The 19,942-nt window shown below is 33.9% G+C and overlaps 2 protein-coding genes across 2 annotated transcripts; both read right to left on the minus strand.

Annotated features, from left to right (window-relative positions):
- Positions 1–1,806: 1,806 nt before the first annotated feature.
- On the minus strand, positions 1,807–6,275 carry LOC109157109 (translation initiation factor IF-2-like). The gene is made up of 5 exons (XM_019304988.1): positions 6,037–6,275; positions 3,704–4,811; positions 3,451–3,600; positions 2,853–3,041; positions 1,807–2,135 (listed from the first exon to the last, which is right to left on the minus strand). The coding sequence occupies exons 2-5, from the start codon at positions 4,697–4,699 to the stop codon at positions 2,055–2,057; spliced, it is 1,416 nt and encodes a 471-aa protein (XP_019160533.1). The 5' UTR covers positions 4,700–4,811; positions 6,037–6,275; the 3' UTR covers positions 1,807–2,054.
- A 6,204-nt stretch (positions 6,276–12,479) lies between these two features.
- Positions 12,480–15,221, minus strand: LOC109157110 (zinc transporter 8-like). The gene is made up of 3 exons (XM_019304989.1): positions 14,573–15,221; positions 13,655–13,804; positions 12,480–13,029 (listed from the first exon to the last, which is right to left on the minus strand). Exons 1-3 carry the CDS (start codon positions 15,176–15,178, stop codon positions 12,724–12,726), a joined length of 1,062 nt encoding a protein of 353 aa, XP_019160534.1. The 5' UTR covers positions 15,179–15,221; the 3' UTR covers positions 12,480–12,723.
- Positions 15,222–19,942: the final 4,721 nt, after the last annotated feature.

Genomic DNA, 19,942 nt, shown 5'->3' on the forward strand with positions numbered 1-19,942 from the left:
CTGATACTTGTATTTACTGTTCTTAGAGTGCAATTGAAAGAACACATTACAACATAACAACAATATACCTCTCAAAAATAAAGAAAATACAATATTAGTGCAACTAAAGTAGCAATTATATTGATTTCTCGTGCCTCAAAAGTACTGTTGCAAAAAATCGACTTAGGGGCTGTCTAGGCGCTAGGCACCCCTAAGTTGTGGCGATTTTCCCACAAGACGACTGTTTATGCGATCGGTCGTCTAAGCGTCAAATACGGCCATCTTGACCAAGTTGGCTGCGAACTCGATTGAGTTAACTCGTCATATATAGGCCATTTAGTCGCAAGGCCTTACTCTACTACCAAACTAGCGTCTAGCGCCTACTGCAATCATGCTCAAAAGACGGGACGGGACGCAGGTTGTAATGGAACTAAAACAAAAAGTGTTGAAAAAAATATGACACTTTTAAAAATTAGACAAAAATAGAAAAAAGATCTTTTGACAAATGCGTATGTTGTCAGATTTTTTTTTCGTGAAACAGACAAGCAATTGGGACTTGCATATCAGCATTTAAAAAAAAAAGTTGGTATCTGGCGACCAAACTTTTTTTTCTAAAAAATGGCTGATACACAAGTCCTACTTGCGTGTCTGTTTGACTGCAAAAAATTAAATACAAACATCTGACAACAAACGCATTCGCCAAAATATATATTTTTGTTTTTCCAATTTGTAAAAGTGTTATATTTTTGTGAACACTTCTATTTTTTCTCCCATCACAGTCTTTGTCCCCTCAAAAGACACATAATTTTTTTAAAAGCAAAAGTCCTAATTTTGTGCAGCTATAATTATGTGCCAAGAAACACATCAACCCCGCACCTAATAGAAGTGAAATGTTAGTTCCGATCAGCAAAACTGCAGGCTGATGCAGAATTTAAAATGTCTTCCACAATTAGAGCTGTGGGATTGTTCTCATTGTAAAATCGCAATTCCAAATTTTCAATCGTGATTGGGTTCGGGTCTCCCTCACAACTCTAATTGTGAAGGGCATTTTCAATTCCGCAATTACGGTATACTGATATACATTTCTTTTGAGAAGTTCCGATTCTGTTGCTTTTGTAGGTGGCTGCTCTTATTCCGCAACTTGAGAATTGTTAACCAGGAACACTTCTTCCGCCCGAATCTTTTGTTTCTTAGATAATTGCCAATTACATATTAGTCAAAATTGAAACTAGGGACTGACAACTAAAGAAATAATTGAGGGATCTAAATGCTTATTAACTCTAATATATATATATTTCGAGTTTTTATTTGTAAATACACCAATACCAAAATACCTATCAATTATCATTTATCCAGAATTTTTCCTATTTTAAAAATAAATATCAATTTGTTTCTTTCTTCAAGTAAGAACAATATAAAATTAGTTAAAAGATACAAAAAAATTACTTTTTTTTTTTGTCTTGATATATAAATATTAAATAATCATTTTTCTCAAGATACCAAATGACAACGATATTTTCTATATATCCAACGAACTAGAACATAGACTACATAGTATAAGAATATATACAAAAAATAACAATGAACAGAGACAGTATTAATCCTTTTTCTCAATGACAATACATAATGATTAATTGTAGTATAGCTATATATGGAGGCAATGGAGATACTGAAATGGCTTTCTTGAATATGATATATGCTAGAATCAAGGGGAAGAGAGCTTGAAACCTTATTGATGCTAGAAGAGTACAATGAAGAGAGTCAAGGTTGGAAAATAACAGGGTCTCAAAGCATATAAAATGGTTAATAGAAATGAGAATCATGCAATGGAAACAACAAAACAGTTGAAAAGATTCAGCTGAAAACTGTATTATGTATATATTCAATTCCATCGCTTTGAACGGGAAAGAAAGCTTGTTATAAAAGTTATGGTGTTTGCTCGAGGTAACATAAAAATGAAGCAGCATTCACTCTGCCAGAAAATGCAAGACTTGTCTTGGCATGTTTAACCGAGGTTCACCTTATGATCTTTATAAGAATTCGGAACTCATAAGGTTACGAGTGTTCTCGCGTGTTCACTTGTATTGCTGGGAAACCTGGTACACAAGCTTATCCATGAACTGGCATTTTTTGTGGAATCCCCAACTTGGATTGCTCTTGGGAAAATGTATAAATGTCAGAAATCAGAATACATATGTTCTTGCTGTAAATGGATTGAAAAGGTTAAAATTTTGAATCTTGAAGAAAATATAAGGAAACACACAAGAGACTGAGAGCTTAACCACGAAAAGAACTCTCTCAAATCAAAGTCTGAAGAATGTTATTATAAATCCAATTTCAGAAGCATTCTTATGTAGGTCGGTAGTATGTTTCATTAAGCATATTTGCTTACAAATGGACAGAAAGAAGAAAGCAAACGAAACATGAACAACTGACTATTATATTCTTCCTTTTTTAGATTTTATTCAAGACTTATACTGCTTGAACTTACAAGAGACATTTCCCTTTTCAATGTCAGAAAATTTGAGATTTTTGCATAGCCACCCCATTCTTCACAAATGAAGGGTTTTGGTGAAAGATGTTGGTTATGGTAAAAAGTGTACATAGATTCTCCAAATCCAGAAATGTCTGTGTCTTAGGTTACTTATTCTAGGGTGTTCAAAAAAAAAAGGTTACTTATTCTAGGTATAAACACGAATGGTTTCATAAACATAGTTTATGCTCAATTGTCAACATTTATATTTAGAGAAATCACCAAGAGATGCCACTTCATCATTATGATAAACACGGGCCTGTAACAGTAGGTGACTACTCCATTTTTAAGATCAAGTAAAGTCGAAAGAAAGAAAAGAATCGTGTAAGTAGAAATTAACCTGCAGTGACTGAACAGCACGCTCCGTGAACAGCTTCACAGAAGTGGGTGCACTTTGTGGGAGAGTTGCTGCAACTCTGTTCAACTCCTCGTGCTGCTGCTTTGCTGTTACTCTGTCAGGGCCACTGTAGTGATCAACAATCTCTTTAATAATGGGGAGCCTCACCTCCATGGTTTCTTGCATGACTTCCTGGGAAACAATAATAATAAAATAATGTAAAAACAATGGCATATAAAGCAGTCTTAAGTAGTAGAGCATGTACTTCATAAGAAAATTTGCAACTTAAATCCACTGGTACCATCTAGGAAGATACAATCAGTTCAAATCATAACAAACTGACAGAGAAATAAATCATACAGACTTACAGCCATGGGTGGATAGGAATTCATAAAATTGCAACTTTATGTGTTTGTTAGTCTCTTAAGTCTTATCATACAATACAAAAATCCCAGTAAGGCAGGCTCAGAAAAAATGTAAATGATACTGCCATACAATGAAATTCCAATCAGCAATCGTGATGATTCTCAAATCTCAAGGATACTTGAAACATTACGAAATTATAATTGCAAGCTAACAAAAGCAAACTACTTTGACCTACCTCCCACTCTTCTTGGCTTTCGATTCCTTCATACACCATAAGGAATGGTTTCATCTTCTCAAGAGCATCACGAAGAGGAATTGGAGGTTTCTCGTCAATATCAGGATTCATGTCAAACTCCCCCATCATGTACTCTTCTTCACATTCAATCTAAAGGTAAAATCATACAAAGCAAGAACCATTTAAGTACCAAAAAACAACTGCAGAAATGTGGTCCATTCCAATACAATGTGATCAAACAATAATGTCGTACCTTTAGGTTGGTATCAAGTGCATCGAGATAAGCATCCTCAATCAGAGATGGGAATACCCTAGGACCCATCTCTTCAATGCCTTCAGCCAATTGATTCGCGATTTCAGGACCAACCTCTTGAGCCAATTTCTCAGCAGCAGCATCATCACCAACTTCAAAGACATCACCATATTCATCACCACTATCTTGATGTATACCTTCTCCCCTTCCCATTCTTCCTCTTCCTCTTCCCCCTCCTTCCCCCCTTCCTCTTCCCCCTCTCCCTCGTGCACTGAACCCGCGTCCACCCCGTGGAGCCATTGCCCCTCTTCCCCCCCCACCATCATCATCACCTCTAGACAGTATCCCAACTGCCTTTTTAACTGCTTCCTCCCTACTCAATCTCGGGCTGGGAGGCTTGCTAGATTCAGCTTGAGGAGTTTTCCTCACCCTTAGATGCCGGTTTTCTTCCTTAGGTTTTTCTGAAACAGGAGGTGTTACTGTGGGCTTTCCACGCCCAGCACCGGATAGCACAGAAAGGATACTCGAAGGGAGACTGGAATCCGCAGACGCTTTGGTTTGGGAATCCGAAGACTCTTCTCCTGCCACGAAGAACTTATGTTGCGGTTGTTGCAGTGACATCCGCTGTTGGGATGGTGATGGAACAGAAATTGGTCCGGGAACACCTCGGCCGCGGCCAGCGGGGGCGGCGGCAGAAGCATTATCCGCCACAAACTGATCTGAGGAGGAGAAGGAGGAGGGGAAGGGCTTACCGCTTCCACGGCCGTGCCCAATTCCACTCGGTGGCTGTGGGGCAGCAGCTGACTTATCATCCTTCGCATCATTGTTAGGAGTAAATCCAAAGATGGGGGAGTTGTCGGAGCCAAATCCACCACCTCCACGACCTCGGCCCCATCCGCCGCCGCCGCCAGAGGAAGTTGAGAATGAGGAAGAAATGAAAGATTGCCGGGCGGAGATTGTGTAGCAGCGTGGAAGCTTTCCCCAGCTGTGTCTCATGTCTAAATCCCAATTCGTTGCATACACAAGCGGATTCTTTTGGGAAATTTGCTGAAGCTAGGGTATCTCCCTATAATATAACATATATTTGCTTGCCAGTAGCCATTTGCCCCTGAAAAATCCAGATTTACAGATTAGGAGCATTAAAAGGTATTATCGCAAGTCTTTCATTACAGATTTACAGCCAGCCATTTAGTATTTTTTTTTTTTTTTTTTTGTATGTAGGTTTGGCAGGTGATGTGGGTTAAATACATGAAGACATGAATATATTAGTACATAATAGTGTTAAATTTTTAAAAATGATGTAAGTTTTTTCTTAAACTCATGCTTGATAGTCTTAAAATCATGTGGAAATACCTTAAATATTAAAAATATTACCAACACTCAAGTTCACACACAACATATATTGTTTACTAAAATGAAGAGTAATTTTGTACATTCTAAATCAGGGGCAAGAAAAGCATAGATATCATGTATTCTGAAGTTAACTAATGTGATGCAAGTTTTTATAAAAATGTTACAATATTCCATCAAAACCTTGTAGGATTTTCTTAATATAACGTGGGGAATTTCAACTACTCTTTCCAACCATTAAAAAAAAAAAAAAAACAAAAACAAAAAAAACAACAACAACAAACAAAGTGGTTACTTGCATCACATTAGTTAAAATTGTAACATTTATTTTGTTGGTATAAATTTCCGACCACCTTTTCTTCTAAGGTAATGAGTTTTTCCAACTAGCTAGCAAAGTGGTCATAAACGCTGGAAATTGTGCTAATTTCAGTTCATTTTTGAGTGGTCAGTAACTTGCAAATTTCAACTGTGCCTTTGGGAGAGTAGTGAGAATGAAAAAGTTAGATCACTTTCATTATATCATGATATACTTCTTACCGAGTTCTACTTTTCCAGTTAAAATTTCTATTATATATATGAGCAGTTTAGTATTCCAATCACTCTAATTGTAATTCATATAAAGAGCTTTCTAAATCCCTTAAAAATGAAAATAAAGACAAAGTAACAATGGAGATCAAGTAAATTGATAATTAAATTTGTATTAGGTAGCATATTTGAATAAAAAACAATTAATAGTTAAAATACTTCGTAATTCACTAATTCCAAATATTTCAACCCACAGTACAAAACTTTACATAAAATATTTCAAACACACCATCCAAATATTTAGAACACACTGTACAAAAAATTACATAAATTTTACAATAACACATTATCCAAACACATTAAAATTGCAAATATTAATGAAAAATTAAATCAATGGCAGGCAGCATATGCTGTATGAAATACTTATTGATTTTAATATGTAAAAAATAAAAAATTACCTTACAGTGATTGGCTGAGGGGCGTCTGGGACGAGGCTATAGAGAGAGGCCGGAGGATCGTCGTGCGTCACTGCGTCGGGCAAAACCGGAGAACCGTCGAGCAAAGAGACCGGAGAACTGGAGAACGTCGTGCGTCGCGGAGACCGGAAAAGCAGAACTGCAGAAGGAGAAGCAAACCGGAGAACCGACGATTAGGGAATGAATTATGAATGGCAGAATTTCTGGGATTAGGGGTTTGGGGATTATGGGCTATGCATTTTTTAATTTCTACTCCGTATTTTGTTTTGTATATTTGGGCTATTGGATATTTAGATGGGCATGGGTTATTGGGCTTTGGCAGAATTTAACCAATACAGCATTGGAGTATTGGTCCATTATATATATATATATATATATATATATATATGGAAAATACTATAAGGACTACCATTTTTTAGTCTCAATTTTTACTCTCTCACACAAATTCTTGATGTAGACACATTTTCTGACAATCACATGATGAAAATATCCAATTTTTATTTGTCATATCATGGAGTAAAAGTGAGGGATTAGAATTTGAGAGTATATGTAGTAGAGCACACCCCGAGAGAAAACTAAGAACAAATTTAGTCTTACATTTGTAAAAATTAGACGAATCATATTAGATTTTTTTTTTTTAAATGTAGTGGTATATTCGTAATTATTGTCAACTACACTTTGCGAACTTGAACACTTAAATATGTAATATGTAATAACTAAATATGTAAACCTTGATAAACTTTAAAAAATCAATGAAAAAAATTAAAATTTTAATCTGGTAAATGCTAAACGCTAAGTAGTAAAAAAAATGAACCACTAAATCAAATAAAATAAAATTAAAAAAAAAAAAACAAAAAAAAAAAAAAAAACCTCAGTCAAACTCTAAAATTGAAACTTTAACTTGCATTTTAAATATCAGTATAGATGTTTATAATTTGTATTATGAATTGTTAACCTTTTTTTTTTTTTTTTTTTTTGGATAAAATGAATTGTTAAAGTTTTAATTTTTGAAATTTACTTTTAAGTTTTAATTTATAAATAGTTTAAGAATGAGTCATATACGGGGCCCATTTTTACTTATGGTATATTTGGTTCATGGAATAGGTCAAGAATGAAATAACATTTCTTGAAATAGACCTATTACATTGTTTGGTTCATTATTTTATCATTGAAATAACATTCATAGGAATGAGTTATTACTTTTGCAAGGGGAATAATCATTCGTAGGGGCTAAGGGGACATTTGGTATTAGTTATTTCAACGCTCTTGGAAATATCTTTTATATCACAAATACGAAAAATATTATTTGCACATTATTTAATATTTATATTTAATAAATATAATGTATTATATAAATATAAATATATATATATATATATATATATATATATATATATATATATATTTAATTACTTATAATTTTTATCTATTAATAAATATATATATATTTAAATAAATTATATATGTATATAGTGTTATTAATGTGTGTGTGTGTCTATATTATAGACACACACACATTAATAACAATAGTTATTTTCACTATATATGCATACATACACACATGTATGTTTGTTTATGGGAAATTCTATTTACACCACCTATTTTATTATTTGCACCACCTATTTAGTAGGTCAAATAGCTTTATAGGTGGTGTAAATGTAAATTTACTATTTACACCACCAGCATTAAATATGGTCAAAGATTATTATTTGTTTTTCATTTTTTTTAAATTAAAAATATTAAAAAAAAAAAAATTTTTAAAAAAACAAACAAACAAGCCTCCCGTCACCTTCTACGATGGAATCTATCGCCTTCTCCGATGTTTCATCATTTGGATGTTTTAATTTAATTTAATTTCCTCATGGCTGCATGGCTGGCGGTTATGTTGGGGCTGATCGATCGGTCGAGTACGGTGGGTGTTGAATGATTGGGGAGACCAAGAGTGCGTCCAGATATTGAGCAAGTGCAGAGAGGCAATTCCAGAGGAAACTGGGAAAGTGATAATAGCGGAGGTAATACTCACGGATCACCCGGAAATGATCAATGATTATCAAGGCACTAGGATGAAGCTGAAGAACAACACCAACACTAAGAATTCGAAGCTGCAGGAGAAAGACCATAATATTAATAATAATAATAGTGATGAAGTGGGGTTGATGTTAGATATGGTGATGATGGCTCACACTGGGAAAGGTTTGGAAAGGACTGAAAAACAATGGTCGCACGTTCTTACTGCCGCTGGATTCAAATCATACACTGTCACCCATACTTCCGATGTCGTTTCCATTATCCAGGCCTGGCCGTGAATAACTATTTTTTTCCTTTTCCGATATTGTGTTAATTAATGTTCATTGATATATCATGCACGGTTTATGATATGGATGATTTATCCATCTACACCTACTATCCAAAAATACTCAGCCTTATGCAGGCAGTGTGATATTAATGTCAGTGGATTTATTTCTAGAGTCTGTCGGTTGGGGCAACGCGGACTAGTTATCTGCGCGGAACAACGGGGCAGACGACATGATTGGTTTGGGCGAGGCGTGGTAAGGATCTTCCATCTTTGCGCTGGAGATGGGAACGGCAGCAGTTACTGTCTCGGGCTTGTGTTTCTTCGCCTTCTGCTCGTGCTGATTTCCGGCGATGGACATGTCTTCTCACTGGAGAAGGCAACTGGGTTGCCTTCTCCAGAAGGCAACCCAGGGGTCGCCTTCTCGCCTTCCGGTGAGAAGGCGACCCCTGGGTTGCCTTCTGGAGAAGGCAACCCAGTTGCCTTCTCCAGTGAGAAGGCACCGGAGAAGGCGGGATTTCTTTTTTTTTTCTTTTTTTTTTCGTTTTTTTTTTAAATTGAATTAATTAATTATTATTTAAACCTAATAAATGTGATTTAATTAAGGTTGTGCAAATAGCATTTTGACCACTCATTAAGCTATTTGCACCACCTATGTATTTATTATAAGTTTTTAACTTTTTATATTTTTAATGCACTTTTTACCCCATTTTGGTCAAAGGGGGGTGCAAATAGCAACACCCTTGTTTATATTTGAGTTGTCCTTAATTATTAACTCTTTAATATAAATATATATTTTTTATTATAATATGGAGTAATAATAATAATTTTATATTATAATTATTGTTGTTGTAGTTGTTATTCTCTCTCCACGGGAAGGCGCGACCGCACCTGAACTCGACTATATATATATATATATATATATATATATATATATATATATATATATATATATATATATATATATATATATATGATTATTTTCAAATACAAACCCTCATTAAAATATAAACTGTGTGCCTGTAAGTATGTTAATGTGTGCACGAGCTAATCCCAGATATTGTTGGCAGTGTGCTTAGTGTGCATGTAATTATGTTAATGTGTGTGCGAGCTTTGATGGATGGTTGTGATTTTTCATCCTACGCGATGTGTGCATGTAAGTATGTTAATGTGTGCACGAGCTAATATAAAAAATTGTTAGCTGTGCGCCCTGTGTGCATGTAAGTATGTTAATGTGTGCACGAGCTCAAGTTTGTATTTTAAGGGGATTTGTATTTGAATGCACATATATATATATATATATATATATATATATATATATATATATATATATATAACATTTAGTATATCATAATCATAATCATCATTATTATTATTATTTTGTATAAGGGTATTTATATCTTTAAAACATATTCCATTTATATTTCTTTAACCAACCAAATACTGTAATACAATTTCTAAAATCTATTCTTTCAGCGAACCAAACAATAGAATACAATTTCTTTTCTATTCCTTGCCTATTCCATTCCCTGTGGAATAGCATTTATATTCTCATTCCTTGAACCAAACGTGTTGTTATAAATATAGTGTTGAATTTTAACTAGAGTTTCACTACATGTACTCTCAAATCTTACTCATTCAATTTTACTCTCAGATATGGTGGGCTCTGATAAGTTAAATTTTTTCTATGTAAATCCCAATATAAGTGTCTACTTCAAAAATTGTATGTGAAAGTAAAAGTTAAGTGTAGAAAATAAAAATACATATACGATTTTCCTTTTATGATGTTTCACTAGCATGGATTATGGATATACTTTTTCACTTTTTAAGATTTTGCAAGATTTAGGCAATCATCCTTGAAAGCAGCTAGTAAATAGGCAGCCAAACTAGGCTTTTACCCACTTTGGATACCCATCTCTGAACCCCGGGATTGAGAATATGCAGTGCAACACTATGGCTGGAGGAAAACAAGTCTTCGTTGGGCTACATTGAATGAGGTTGAATAAATGTGATTACTGCATCACTATTTTTACTGTCTTGTGGAGATTGATTTGATATGATATGAATTCAATCTTTTTCTTTGAACTTTTTGTCTCCTTTTCTTTCTAACGTGTCGATCTAAGGGCGTAAGAGATTACATTCGCTTCAATCCTTCTTAACAAATCTCTCCAATTAATGAGCATACTTATTATAATAATAATAATAATAATAATAATAATAATAATAATAATAATAATAATAATAATACTCAAATAGGTGCTAATTAAAAAAAAATTGAGCTTTTGAACAATTCAAAACCTTGTAATTAAATCAAAATTGACATAATGTTCCGATTACTACTAATGTGGCGGTCATATCATTAAAAATTATTATTTCTAATTTACTATAATAATTGTAAATAAAATACATTTAATAAACAAAAAAAAAATCACACCTCTCTATCTTCGTCTGCGGTTGGAAATGAAGGAAACGACTTCATCTCCGGCTTGAAGACGAAGATGAGGAGTTGGGTATTTTTTAAATTTATTTTATTTAAAATTATTATAATAAATTAAAAATAGTTTTTAATGAGACGTCGCTACATAAGTATTCACCAGGTAAACATGTTAATTTTAGTTTAGTTGTATGGTTTTGGATTGTTTAGGAGTTCAATTGAAACTTTTTTAGTTAGATGGTCCAATTGCGTTTCCGCATATAGTTCAATGACATATTTGAGCATTAATTCTTTAAAAAAATTAACATAAATTGATATTTTAAGTGATCATTTTGTGGTATAATTTTTAGTGGAGTCTGATGGTTTTATTGAGACCGGGTCCTACATAAACCAGATATAGGAATATAGAACAGCGGTAGGCAAATAATAGTTTTATTACCTGTGGCGCTAGGCCCAAAATGGTACGTACAAAATACGAGGTACAGGCCCAGAATGGCAGCCCAAATACAAAGATCATGGCCCAATGAATGGAATAGGGGTCGTTATATCGTGCACCGGGTGCATAATCGATTATGCACCGCGCGTCAGACACTACAGTGTGTCTAAACCGACACTGGCTCACGTATTATTTTTATATTATCAAATGAAACTACAGTTATATCAAAATGATATTGTAGTTGTTGTGAAATGAAACTACAGTATATATAAAATGAAACCGAATAACATTTCACATATTTGAGTGTATATTGTACAATGAAGCTGTAATTATATTCAAATGATCATGTAGTTGTGTTTTAATGAAATTATAGTGTATATAAAATAAAATTAAATAACATTTTCACATATTTGAGTGTATAAATATTGAATGAAACTATAGTTATCGAAATGAAAATGTAGTTGTGTTCAACTGAAACTGCAATGTATACAAAATGAAACTGAAGAACAGAGTTATTTTTTGCGAAGATTCTGTTTCTTTTCATTAAATAAAACGATGTCATTTTGACAGTGTCGATTTAGACACACTGTAGTGTCGTGCACGATATAATGTCGTATGGAATATGTCCCAAAATAATAACTAAACAAGTTAAGGGAACTAATAAATAAAATAAAACTAAATATGTTACCAATAAGACTCGAACCCTGGTGTGCCAACACGGGGTTGAAGACTTAGACCAATGGACCGAGAGGGGTTTGGCAAGCTAAGAGTGCCTTTAAAAAGGAGGGAAGGGTGCCTATTTATACTGTTGATACTCCCTAGTACTAATTTTAATAATATTTTGCTCCAAGTTTCCTTATTTCCTTAGCCCAATAGAATTCTACCCGTAAAGATGGACACCCCGCTTGACCGTTGGGTCAAGACTTTCTCAATAAAATGGACCCTTAGGGTCCCATATCCTCCCTCAGAGTCCACTTTCAATTTGTGTTAGGTCAAAATGGATTCGAATAAATAACAAACCAAAGAGACGTTTGATTCTCAAATTTTACTCATCGAGTTGAGAAAAATGGACTTCGAAAATTTTTTTAAGTACTAGCTCCGTAACATTTATTCCATATTGAAAAGTGATTTGAGTTGGATGCGAGTTTGCCAAATCACACACTCTTGTATTCATCCTAAAAAATTGCCACTTAAAAAAAAAAAAAAGAATTTTAAGAATATTTCATAATTAAAAATTTCCTACCGACCTACAACTTATCACCTTGATTTAATATGCATTTTCCATTTTGATTCCCTTGGGGTAAGCTATTACATCCAATACTAGTATTCACTGCACTTAAAAGTGCAGTTGAAAGAACACATTAGAACAATATACCTCTCCAAAATTAAAGAAAATATAATGGTTACAAGTGCTACTAAAGTAGCAATTATATTGATTTCTCTAGCCTCAAAAGACACATAATTTTTTTTAAAGTCCTAAATTCTAATTTTGTGTAGCTCTAATAATTATGCCCAAATTGCCAAGAGCGACATCAACCCCGCACCCAGTAAAAGTGAAACGTTAGCTCCGATCTGCAACTGGAAACTACGTTGCATTCTTGCACTCATGAAATCTGCAGCAATCAAGTCTACCAGAGCCATGTATATCAGTATACCAGCAGATGTAGAATTGAAAATGCCCTCCACAATTAGGGCTCTGGGACTGTTTTCATTGTACATATTTGAGATCCCGAAACCAATCGCAATTCCAACCGGAGTTGTGAGGGAGAAGAATATCGCCATTATAGTTGTTGCTTGAGCTTCGAATCGAGCCTGCAAAAACACAATTTATGAGTTTCAATAAATTATAAAGTGGCCTACACAGGCCTAACTCACTGGTTTAGTAAACAGTATTTGAAACAAGAGATTAGGATTCAAAATTCAACAGTATTTAAAACTCGAACTCGACAGTAATAAATATGAGGTTTATGTCAATGTAAGTAAATCCATTAACATGTTGAGCCACTGAATTTCAGTAATTTACATCCTTTTAAATACTTTGTCAACTAGAGTGTGGTCGGGATTCAACCTTTTCGAGCAAGTAAATAAATTACAAAACGTACTGTTATTTTGGGTCAAAGTATCTATGAGATTCCCGTACTATAGTGTTTTGTTCAATTTAGTCATTCTACCTTAATTTTGTTCAATTTAATCCATATACTTCAAAAAGTGAAACAATTAACGATAATAAGAAACTTATAAATTGAACAAAACACTACAGTACATGGCCCCACAAGTATTTGACCTTTTTTGTCATAAATGTTACTCCGTATTTATATGGTGTTGAAAAGAGAGATTTTTCAAACAAAGAGTCAAAATCATTAATTATTTGGCATTTATTGGAAGATTTAATAAGAAACTTAGAGAAGTTTGGGGTTGAATTTGTAATTTTGTATACCTCGGCAATGCAACCTCCGAGTCCCATGCCTTCAAAAAACTGGTGGAAAGTCAAAGCCACAACAAGGGGTTCAATTGTACTAGGAGACACAGATGCCCCCAAAGAAATCCCAATAATTACCGAATGAACCATAATCCCTAATTCCAGAACCTGTAAATTAAAAGTAAAATATTTTTTAAAACTAGAAATTAAAACAAATATAATATAATAACATTATAATAATACAAAAGTAAAATTCAAACACACTTTCCTATAAGTATTAAGTGTCACGTGTCTGCAATATCAACAGTATATAGATTTTTATTACTTTTATAACTAATTTTTATACCATTAAATTAAAAATAAAAGTATATTTTATCAAGAAGATACTAAACACCCTTGCGGTAGAAGGCACCTAAAGGTCCTAACAGTAAGAAGTACCTTTAAGCTCGTACATATTTAGATAATTTCACCCGTATCATATTCAGACTAATTCCATTTGCATCGAACTGGTCCTATTAAGGGCCAAATTAATTTTTTTATACGAAAAATGGTTCGAACTCTCTTAAAGATAAGAGTACATGGTTAGTGACGCTAATCAAACTAAAAACGTATTGACTTTGAAAGCATTGTCAACAAGTTATTTATAGCGTACTTTCTAAGTTAGTGACCACTTCGAGTAATAATTAATCATTTAATTAATATTTGGCTTTTACTTTAATACCCCTTAATAATCCGAGCTAACTAATCTGGACTTTACTTTTTTGAATGCAAGCTGGACTTTACTTTAATAACCCTTAATCCGAACTAATTAAGTTTGATTTTACTTTAATAACCCTTAATCCGAGCTAATTAATTAAGCTAATACTGCAGATTACCTTGATTTTACTTTATAACCCTTAATCCGAGCTAATTAATTAAGCTAATACTGCAGATTACCTGTGAGATAACGCGCCGCCGAGATAAATCGGGCTCGCCGGAAACCACCACCGGAGAAGGCACGGCGCCGTGGGAATGCCCGTGAGTGGCGTGCGTATGAACATGGACGTGACCATGATGCTCGACCAATTTCTCATCGTCGTCAACGGGTTTGGGCTTGTGATCGGAGTGGGCTTTCTGGTAACAACTCGTCGCCACCAAGTCCACCATCATGGTTCCGATGGCGGCGAGCATCGCCACCAGGCCGGGAAACGGGAAGCTCCGCCACGGCTTCTCCGGCAGGCAGGGGCTGGAGAGGGTCTCGAAAGCATTCGGCAAGATGTGGACGAAGCCGGTAGCCAGAATCACGCCGGCGGCAAACGCCTTAATGAAGAAAAACATGTTGCTCTCCGGCCGTAACGCCGGAACCACCTTCCCAATGAACGGCAAAGAAACCCCCAAAGCTCCGGCGACGAGAATCGACGCCACCGCAATCAACTTGAATTTCAACGCTTCGGTCTTATTCCGATCATCCAAACCGGAATCGCTGCAATCATCATCATCGGCGGAAACGAGAATGGGACTAACTAACAAGATCAAACCCACAAAAACCAAAATCTTTTTCATTGCTGGAGAGAGATTTAAGGGAGAAAAAAAGTGGAGAATTGTAGCGGTAGAATTTAGTCTGAGAAGAAGCGGTGTATATATATATATAGGATTGTGTATGTGATTTAAGTTGTTAAAAAGTGGTAGTAGCATGGCGACATGCAAAGACATGCAATGCTCGAAAAGGTAAAGAGTAATGACAAGTGGACGGTGATCGTTGAATTATGACGACATTGTGAGTAACGAATGTTAAAGTAATCTATATTTAACTAGGGTAATTAGATTTTAAAAATTTATACGCAAACGATAATGGAGGCCCTCCGATTATTTAGGAAAATATGAACAATTGTTTTTGGTATCTCCTAACTATGGAAAATACATTTAAGTACCTACCATAAACCACATTGGCAAATTATACTGTGGACTGCGTTTCACAATACATTGTACGTGCTCCAAGCATTAAATATGCACTGAAGTTTCATTTCAACACAATTACAATATTATTTTGACATAATTACAGTTTTGTTGGACAATACACATTCAAATAGGTGAAATTGTTATCGAGTTCCATTTTGTATACACTGCAGTTTCATTTCAATTCAATTGCAGTTTCATTTGATAATATAATAAAAATAATACGTGAGACATTTTCAGTTTAGATACACTGTAGTGTCTATCGGTTTGGACCATGGTCCACAGTATAATTGTTGCACCACATTCGATCGTTATATCGTGCACCGCGGTTAAAACGGCGCCGTTAGTTTTAACGGAGCACGCATTTTTTTGTATGTTAATTATTAACTAACACTACAATATATCTAAACTGACACTGCCTCACGTATTATTTTTATATTATCAAATGAAACTGCAGTTATATCAAAATGATACCGTAGTTGTGGTGAAATGAAACTGCAGTGTATATAAAATGAAACTGAATAACATTTCACATATTTGAGTGTATATTGTACAATGAAGTTGTAATTATATCAAAATGATCATGCAGTTGTGTTTTAATAAAACTATAGTGTATATAAAATAAAATTAAATAACATTTTCACATATTTGAGTATATAAATATCGAATGAAACTGTAGTTATATTGAAATGAAACTGTAGTTGTGTTGAACTGAAACTGCAGTGTATACAAAATGAAACTGAATAACAGAAAGTTACTTTTTGCGGAAGGGTGCGGAACGACGAGAAATGGATGTCATTTCTTTTCATTAAACAAAACGACGTCATTTTGATGAGATTATGCACCGCGGTGCACGATATAATTTGCCACCACATTGGCCAGGGCTGGCCATGTCTAGATAGGGCGATTACACATGGCCTCCAATTATTTTTTTTTTGGTCCAATTTTTGTAAAAAGATAGTTTAGATATAATTTATTATTTTTTAATACTTGATAATTTTTTTTTTTTGAATTCATAAGTTTATCTTAATTGTAATTGAAAATAAAATTTTAGAAGGTATGTACTGGCATCAAAATTCTGTATTTAAATATATATGAACGAATTGAAAAATGGCACTTTTAAATTAACTTTTGAATTTATTCTTTCTTTGTTAAATTTTTATACATTATATTTAGACACAAAATTTTAATTACATTTTTATTTTGTCATAGATTATAATAACTTGAAGTCCAAATCTATTTGAACTCAATTACCTCAATTATAAAGATTTTTTTTGATGTTCTAGACTTCTATATCTTCCACTTTCAATTCATAGGTCTTTTGAGATTATGGTTCTTACTCTCGAACTTGGGCGGCGGCAGTGTGTGAATTATGTCTAAAGTGGGCAGATTCCTTGTGCGCACCAGCATTTGGCCTTGTCTACTAAACCATTGAGTCACCGTGATTTACATCCTCTCACATGCTCTGTTGGGTCGGAGTGTGGGGCCCCTTAGGGTTGGGGATTCAACCTTTTGGGAGAAGATTATGATTTTTACTTTTATAAATAGAAATCTCTATTATTATAGCGAAATTTAGATATTCAAAAAATATATCTTTTTCAATGTTCTTGTCTCTCTATTATTGTCTTTGTCAATTGTCATTGCAGTTTACTCTATTATATTTATTTAGGGGGTGTAGTATTCAATCATGACTTTTATAGACTTTTATGAACTTTAAAAATTTGGAGGTATTCAATTCAAACTTTTAGGGAGTCTTTAAAAGTCAGACTGTTTTCAATCAAGATTTTTAAAGAGTCTTTAAAAGTCGGGTGATATTCAATTAAGACTTTTAAAAAGTCTTTAAAAGTCATGCGATATTCAAAAAGTTATGAACTTTTGTAAACTTTTTAATTTTAGAACTTTTGTAGACTTTTCTTTCTTATATATAAATAGTTAAAATCCAACAATCAATCCTAAGATTTCAAAATTTTCTTTCTACCAACTATGAATGTCTTCTCTCTATTTAAACTCTATTTTTCTTAAATTTAAATTTTATAAACCTTATACCTAAATTCAATAAATTATAAGAGTAATCGTTGATTCAATTAATCAAGTATTACCACATTATTGTGGGCAAGTATTACAACAGTATTAAAATTATCGTAAATCAACTAGCATTGAATTGCCATTTTCTAGTGTTGACATAACAAAGAAACATTCTATGCTTTCTATGTCCCAACAGAGGATTATAATTCGAGGTAAAGTAACATTTTTTATTATTAAAATATAGTAATAAAATTATAAATGATAAGAATCGAAATCAATGAAAGTTTGTAAGGATGTATTTAATTTACAATTTTAATGACTTTTGTAGATTTTTTAAAATAAAAATGTTGATAAAAGTTTATGAGCGTTTGTTATATAGACTTTTATACAGTCTTACAAAGTTTTAAAAAATTTTGAACGACTCTATGAAAATCAATCAAAATTTATTAAAATCTGCCATTTAAAAGTTTTTAAAAGTCTACAAAAGTCATTATTGAATACACTCCATTTAGATTTCATCTCGGAACAAAAATAATAAAGGTCCAAATTAAAGTACATTGAATACCCCCCCCCCCCCCCCCCCCCCCCCCCCTTAGATTTCATCTCGAAAAAAAAATAATAAAAGTCCGAATTAAACTATTAACAAGACCCTTATTTGTAATGGAATGGCTCCGAGACTGGCTCAACTAAGAAGCAAAGTTATGGTCATATTTATTTTACATACAAAAGAGAGTTTTGAACTCCCAACATCTCTGACAGCACATTTGGTTCACAGAATGAATTTTGAGGTAATAAGAATGCTATTCCATAAGGAATGGAATAGGTAAGGAATAGAATAGGAATTGTATTCTATTGTTTGGTTCGCGGAAGGAATAAACTTTAGGAATTATATTACAGTGTTTTGTTGATTTAAGGAATAGAAATGAAATATGTTTCAAAAGACATAAATACCCTTATAAAAATATGTTATGGTGGTGGTGGTGGTGGTAGCAGTGGCGGTGGCAGTGGCGGTGGCGGCGGGATGGCAGCGGCGGCGGTAGTGGTGGTGATGGTGATGGTGGCGGTGGCGGTGGCGGGGTGGTAGCGGCGGCGGTTGTGGCGGTGGTGCTACTGATGGCGGTGGCGGCGTCAGCGACGATGGTGGCGGTGGTGGGTGGTGGTGACAGCGGCGATGGTGGTGGTGGTAGTGGTGGCGGCAGTGTGGTAGCAGTGGTAGTGGTGGTGGGGGGTGTAAAATAGGAAATAGAAACTTTAGGCTATTCATGAGAACTCAGGAATAGCCTAATACCAGGGCCACCCTAGGAATCTCTATTCTCCTTGCAAGGCGAATAGATCATTCCCGGGAACAATGTTCCTGGAAATACATGTGGTTACCAAACAGAGGAATAGGCCTATTACTGGGCAAATTATGTTGTGCATCCGTAGGCACCGTGCATGGTGCATACGGATGCAAAAACGACGTCGTTTTGCATCAAAACGCACGTCCTACTTAAAAAAAAAATCAGTTTCGATTCTCAGCAACAACATTATGTTATTCATTTTTTAGTTCATTCATTCTAGATTTTTAGTTATGAAATTATGGATGTATAGTTATGCAATTCTGGATGTGTAGTTATGAAGTTATGGATGTGTAGTTATGCAATTCTAGATTCATAGTTATGAAGTTAGAGATGTGTAATTATGCAATTATGGATGTATAGTTATGAAGTGATGGATGTGTAGTTATGCAATTCTGGATTTATAGTTATGAAATTATGGATGTATAGTTATGTAATTCTGGATGTATAGTTATGAAATTATGGATGTGTAGTTATACAATTCTTTTTCTTTTTTTTTTTTTTTTTTTTTTTCTTTTTTTTTTTTAAGTTAGACGTCAAAACGACGTCGTTTTTGCATCCGTACGAATCATGCATGGTGTATACAGATGCACAACATAACGATCCCTATTACTGGGAATGCTATGCCATTCCAGGCCTATTCCGTGAACCAAACAGCCCATTAAAGAACAAGAGTTTAAGGCCAATCATGCCAACCAAATTGATTTTTTAATTTATTTTTAAACCTTTAAATTAAACAAACCTCTCAATTAAAAATAATAATAATAATTTAATTAGATAATTTTTGTCCAGTACAACAAATTATTGCTGAAGTGATGACGGACTAAACTAATAACATGTACTGTAATATTTTAAGATTTTGATAGTATGTATTTGCCACAAGATTTTTTTCTGTTTTATTTTATTTTTTTAAATTATTTTTTTACAAAACTTGTTTAACTTTGATTACAGTTAGGAAACTTTTACAATTTTAATCTATCCATATTTCTAGTAACTTTTAACAATCTTC

This window comes from Ipomoea nil, unplaced genomic scaffold (genome assembly GCF_001879475.1).
Source record: "Ipomoea nil cultivar Tokyo-kokei standard unplaced genomic scaffold, Asagao_1.1 scaffold2761, whole genome shotgun sequence".
Classification (NCBI taxonomy): Eukaryota; Viridiplantae; Streptophyta; class Magnoliopsida; order Solanales; family Convolvulaceae; genus Ipomoea; species Ipomoea nil.

Excerpts from the sequence above, each read along its gene's own strand:
- LOC109157109 (XM_019304988.1), bottom strand. The coding sequence starts at position 4,699 with ATGAGACACAGCTGGGGAAAGCTTCCACGCTGCTACACAATCTCCGCC. Across the intron at positions 3,042-3,450 it reads AAAGCCAAGAAGAGTGGGAG|GAAGTCATGCAAGAAACCAT; the intron begins GTAGGTCAAAGT and ends ATTGTTTCCCAG. Across the intron at positions 2,136-2,852 it reads GTGCTGTTCAGTCACTGCAG|AGCAATCCAAGTTGGGGATT; the intron begins GTTAATTTCTAC and ends CATTTTCCCAAG.
- LOC109157110 (XM_019304989.1), bottom strand. The coding sequence starts at position 15,178 with ATGAAAAAGATTTTGGTTTTTGTGGGTTTGATCTTGTTAGTTAGTCCC. Across the intron at positions 13,805-14,572 it reads GGCGGCGCGTTATCTCACAG|GTTCTGGAATTAGGGATTAT; the intron begins GTAATCTGCAGT and ends TTTAATTTACAG. Across the intron at positions 13,030-13,654 it reads TCGGAGGTTGCATTGCCGAG|GCTCGATTCGAAGCTCAAGC; the intron begins GTATACAAAATT and ends GTGTTTTTGCAG.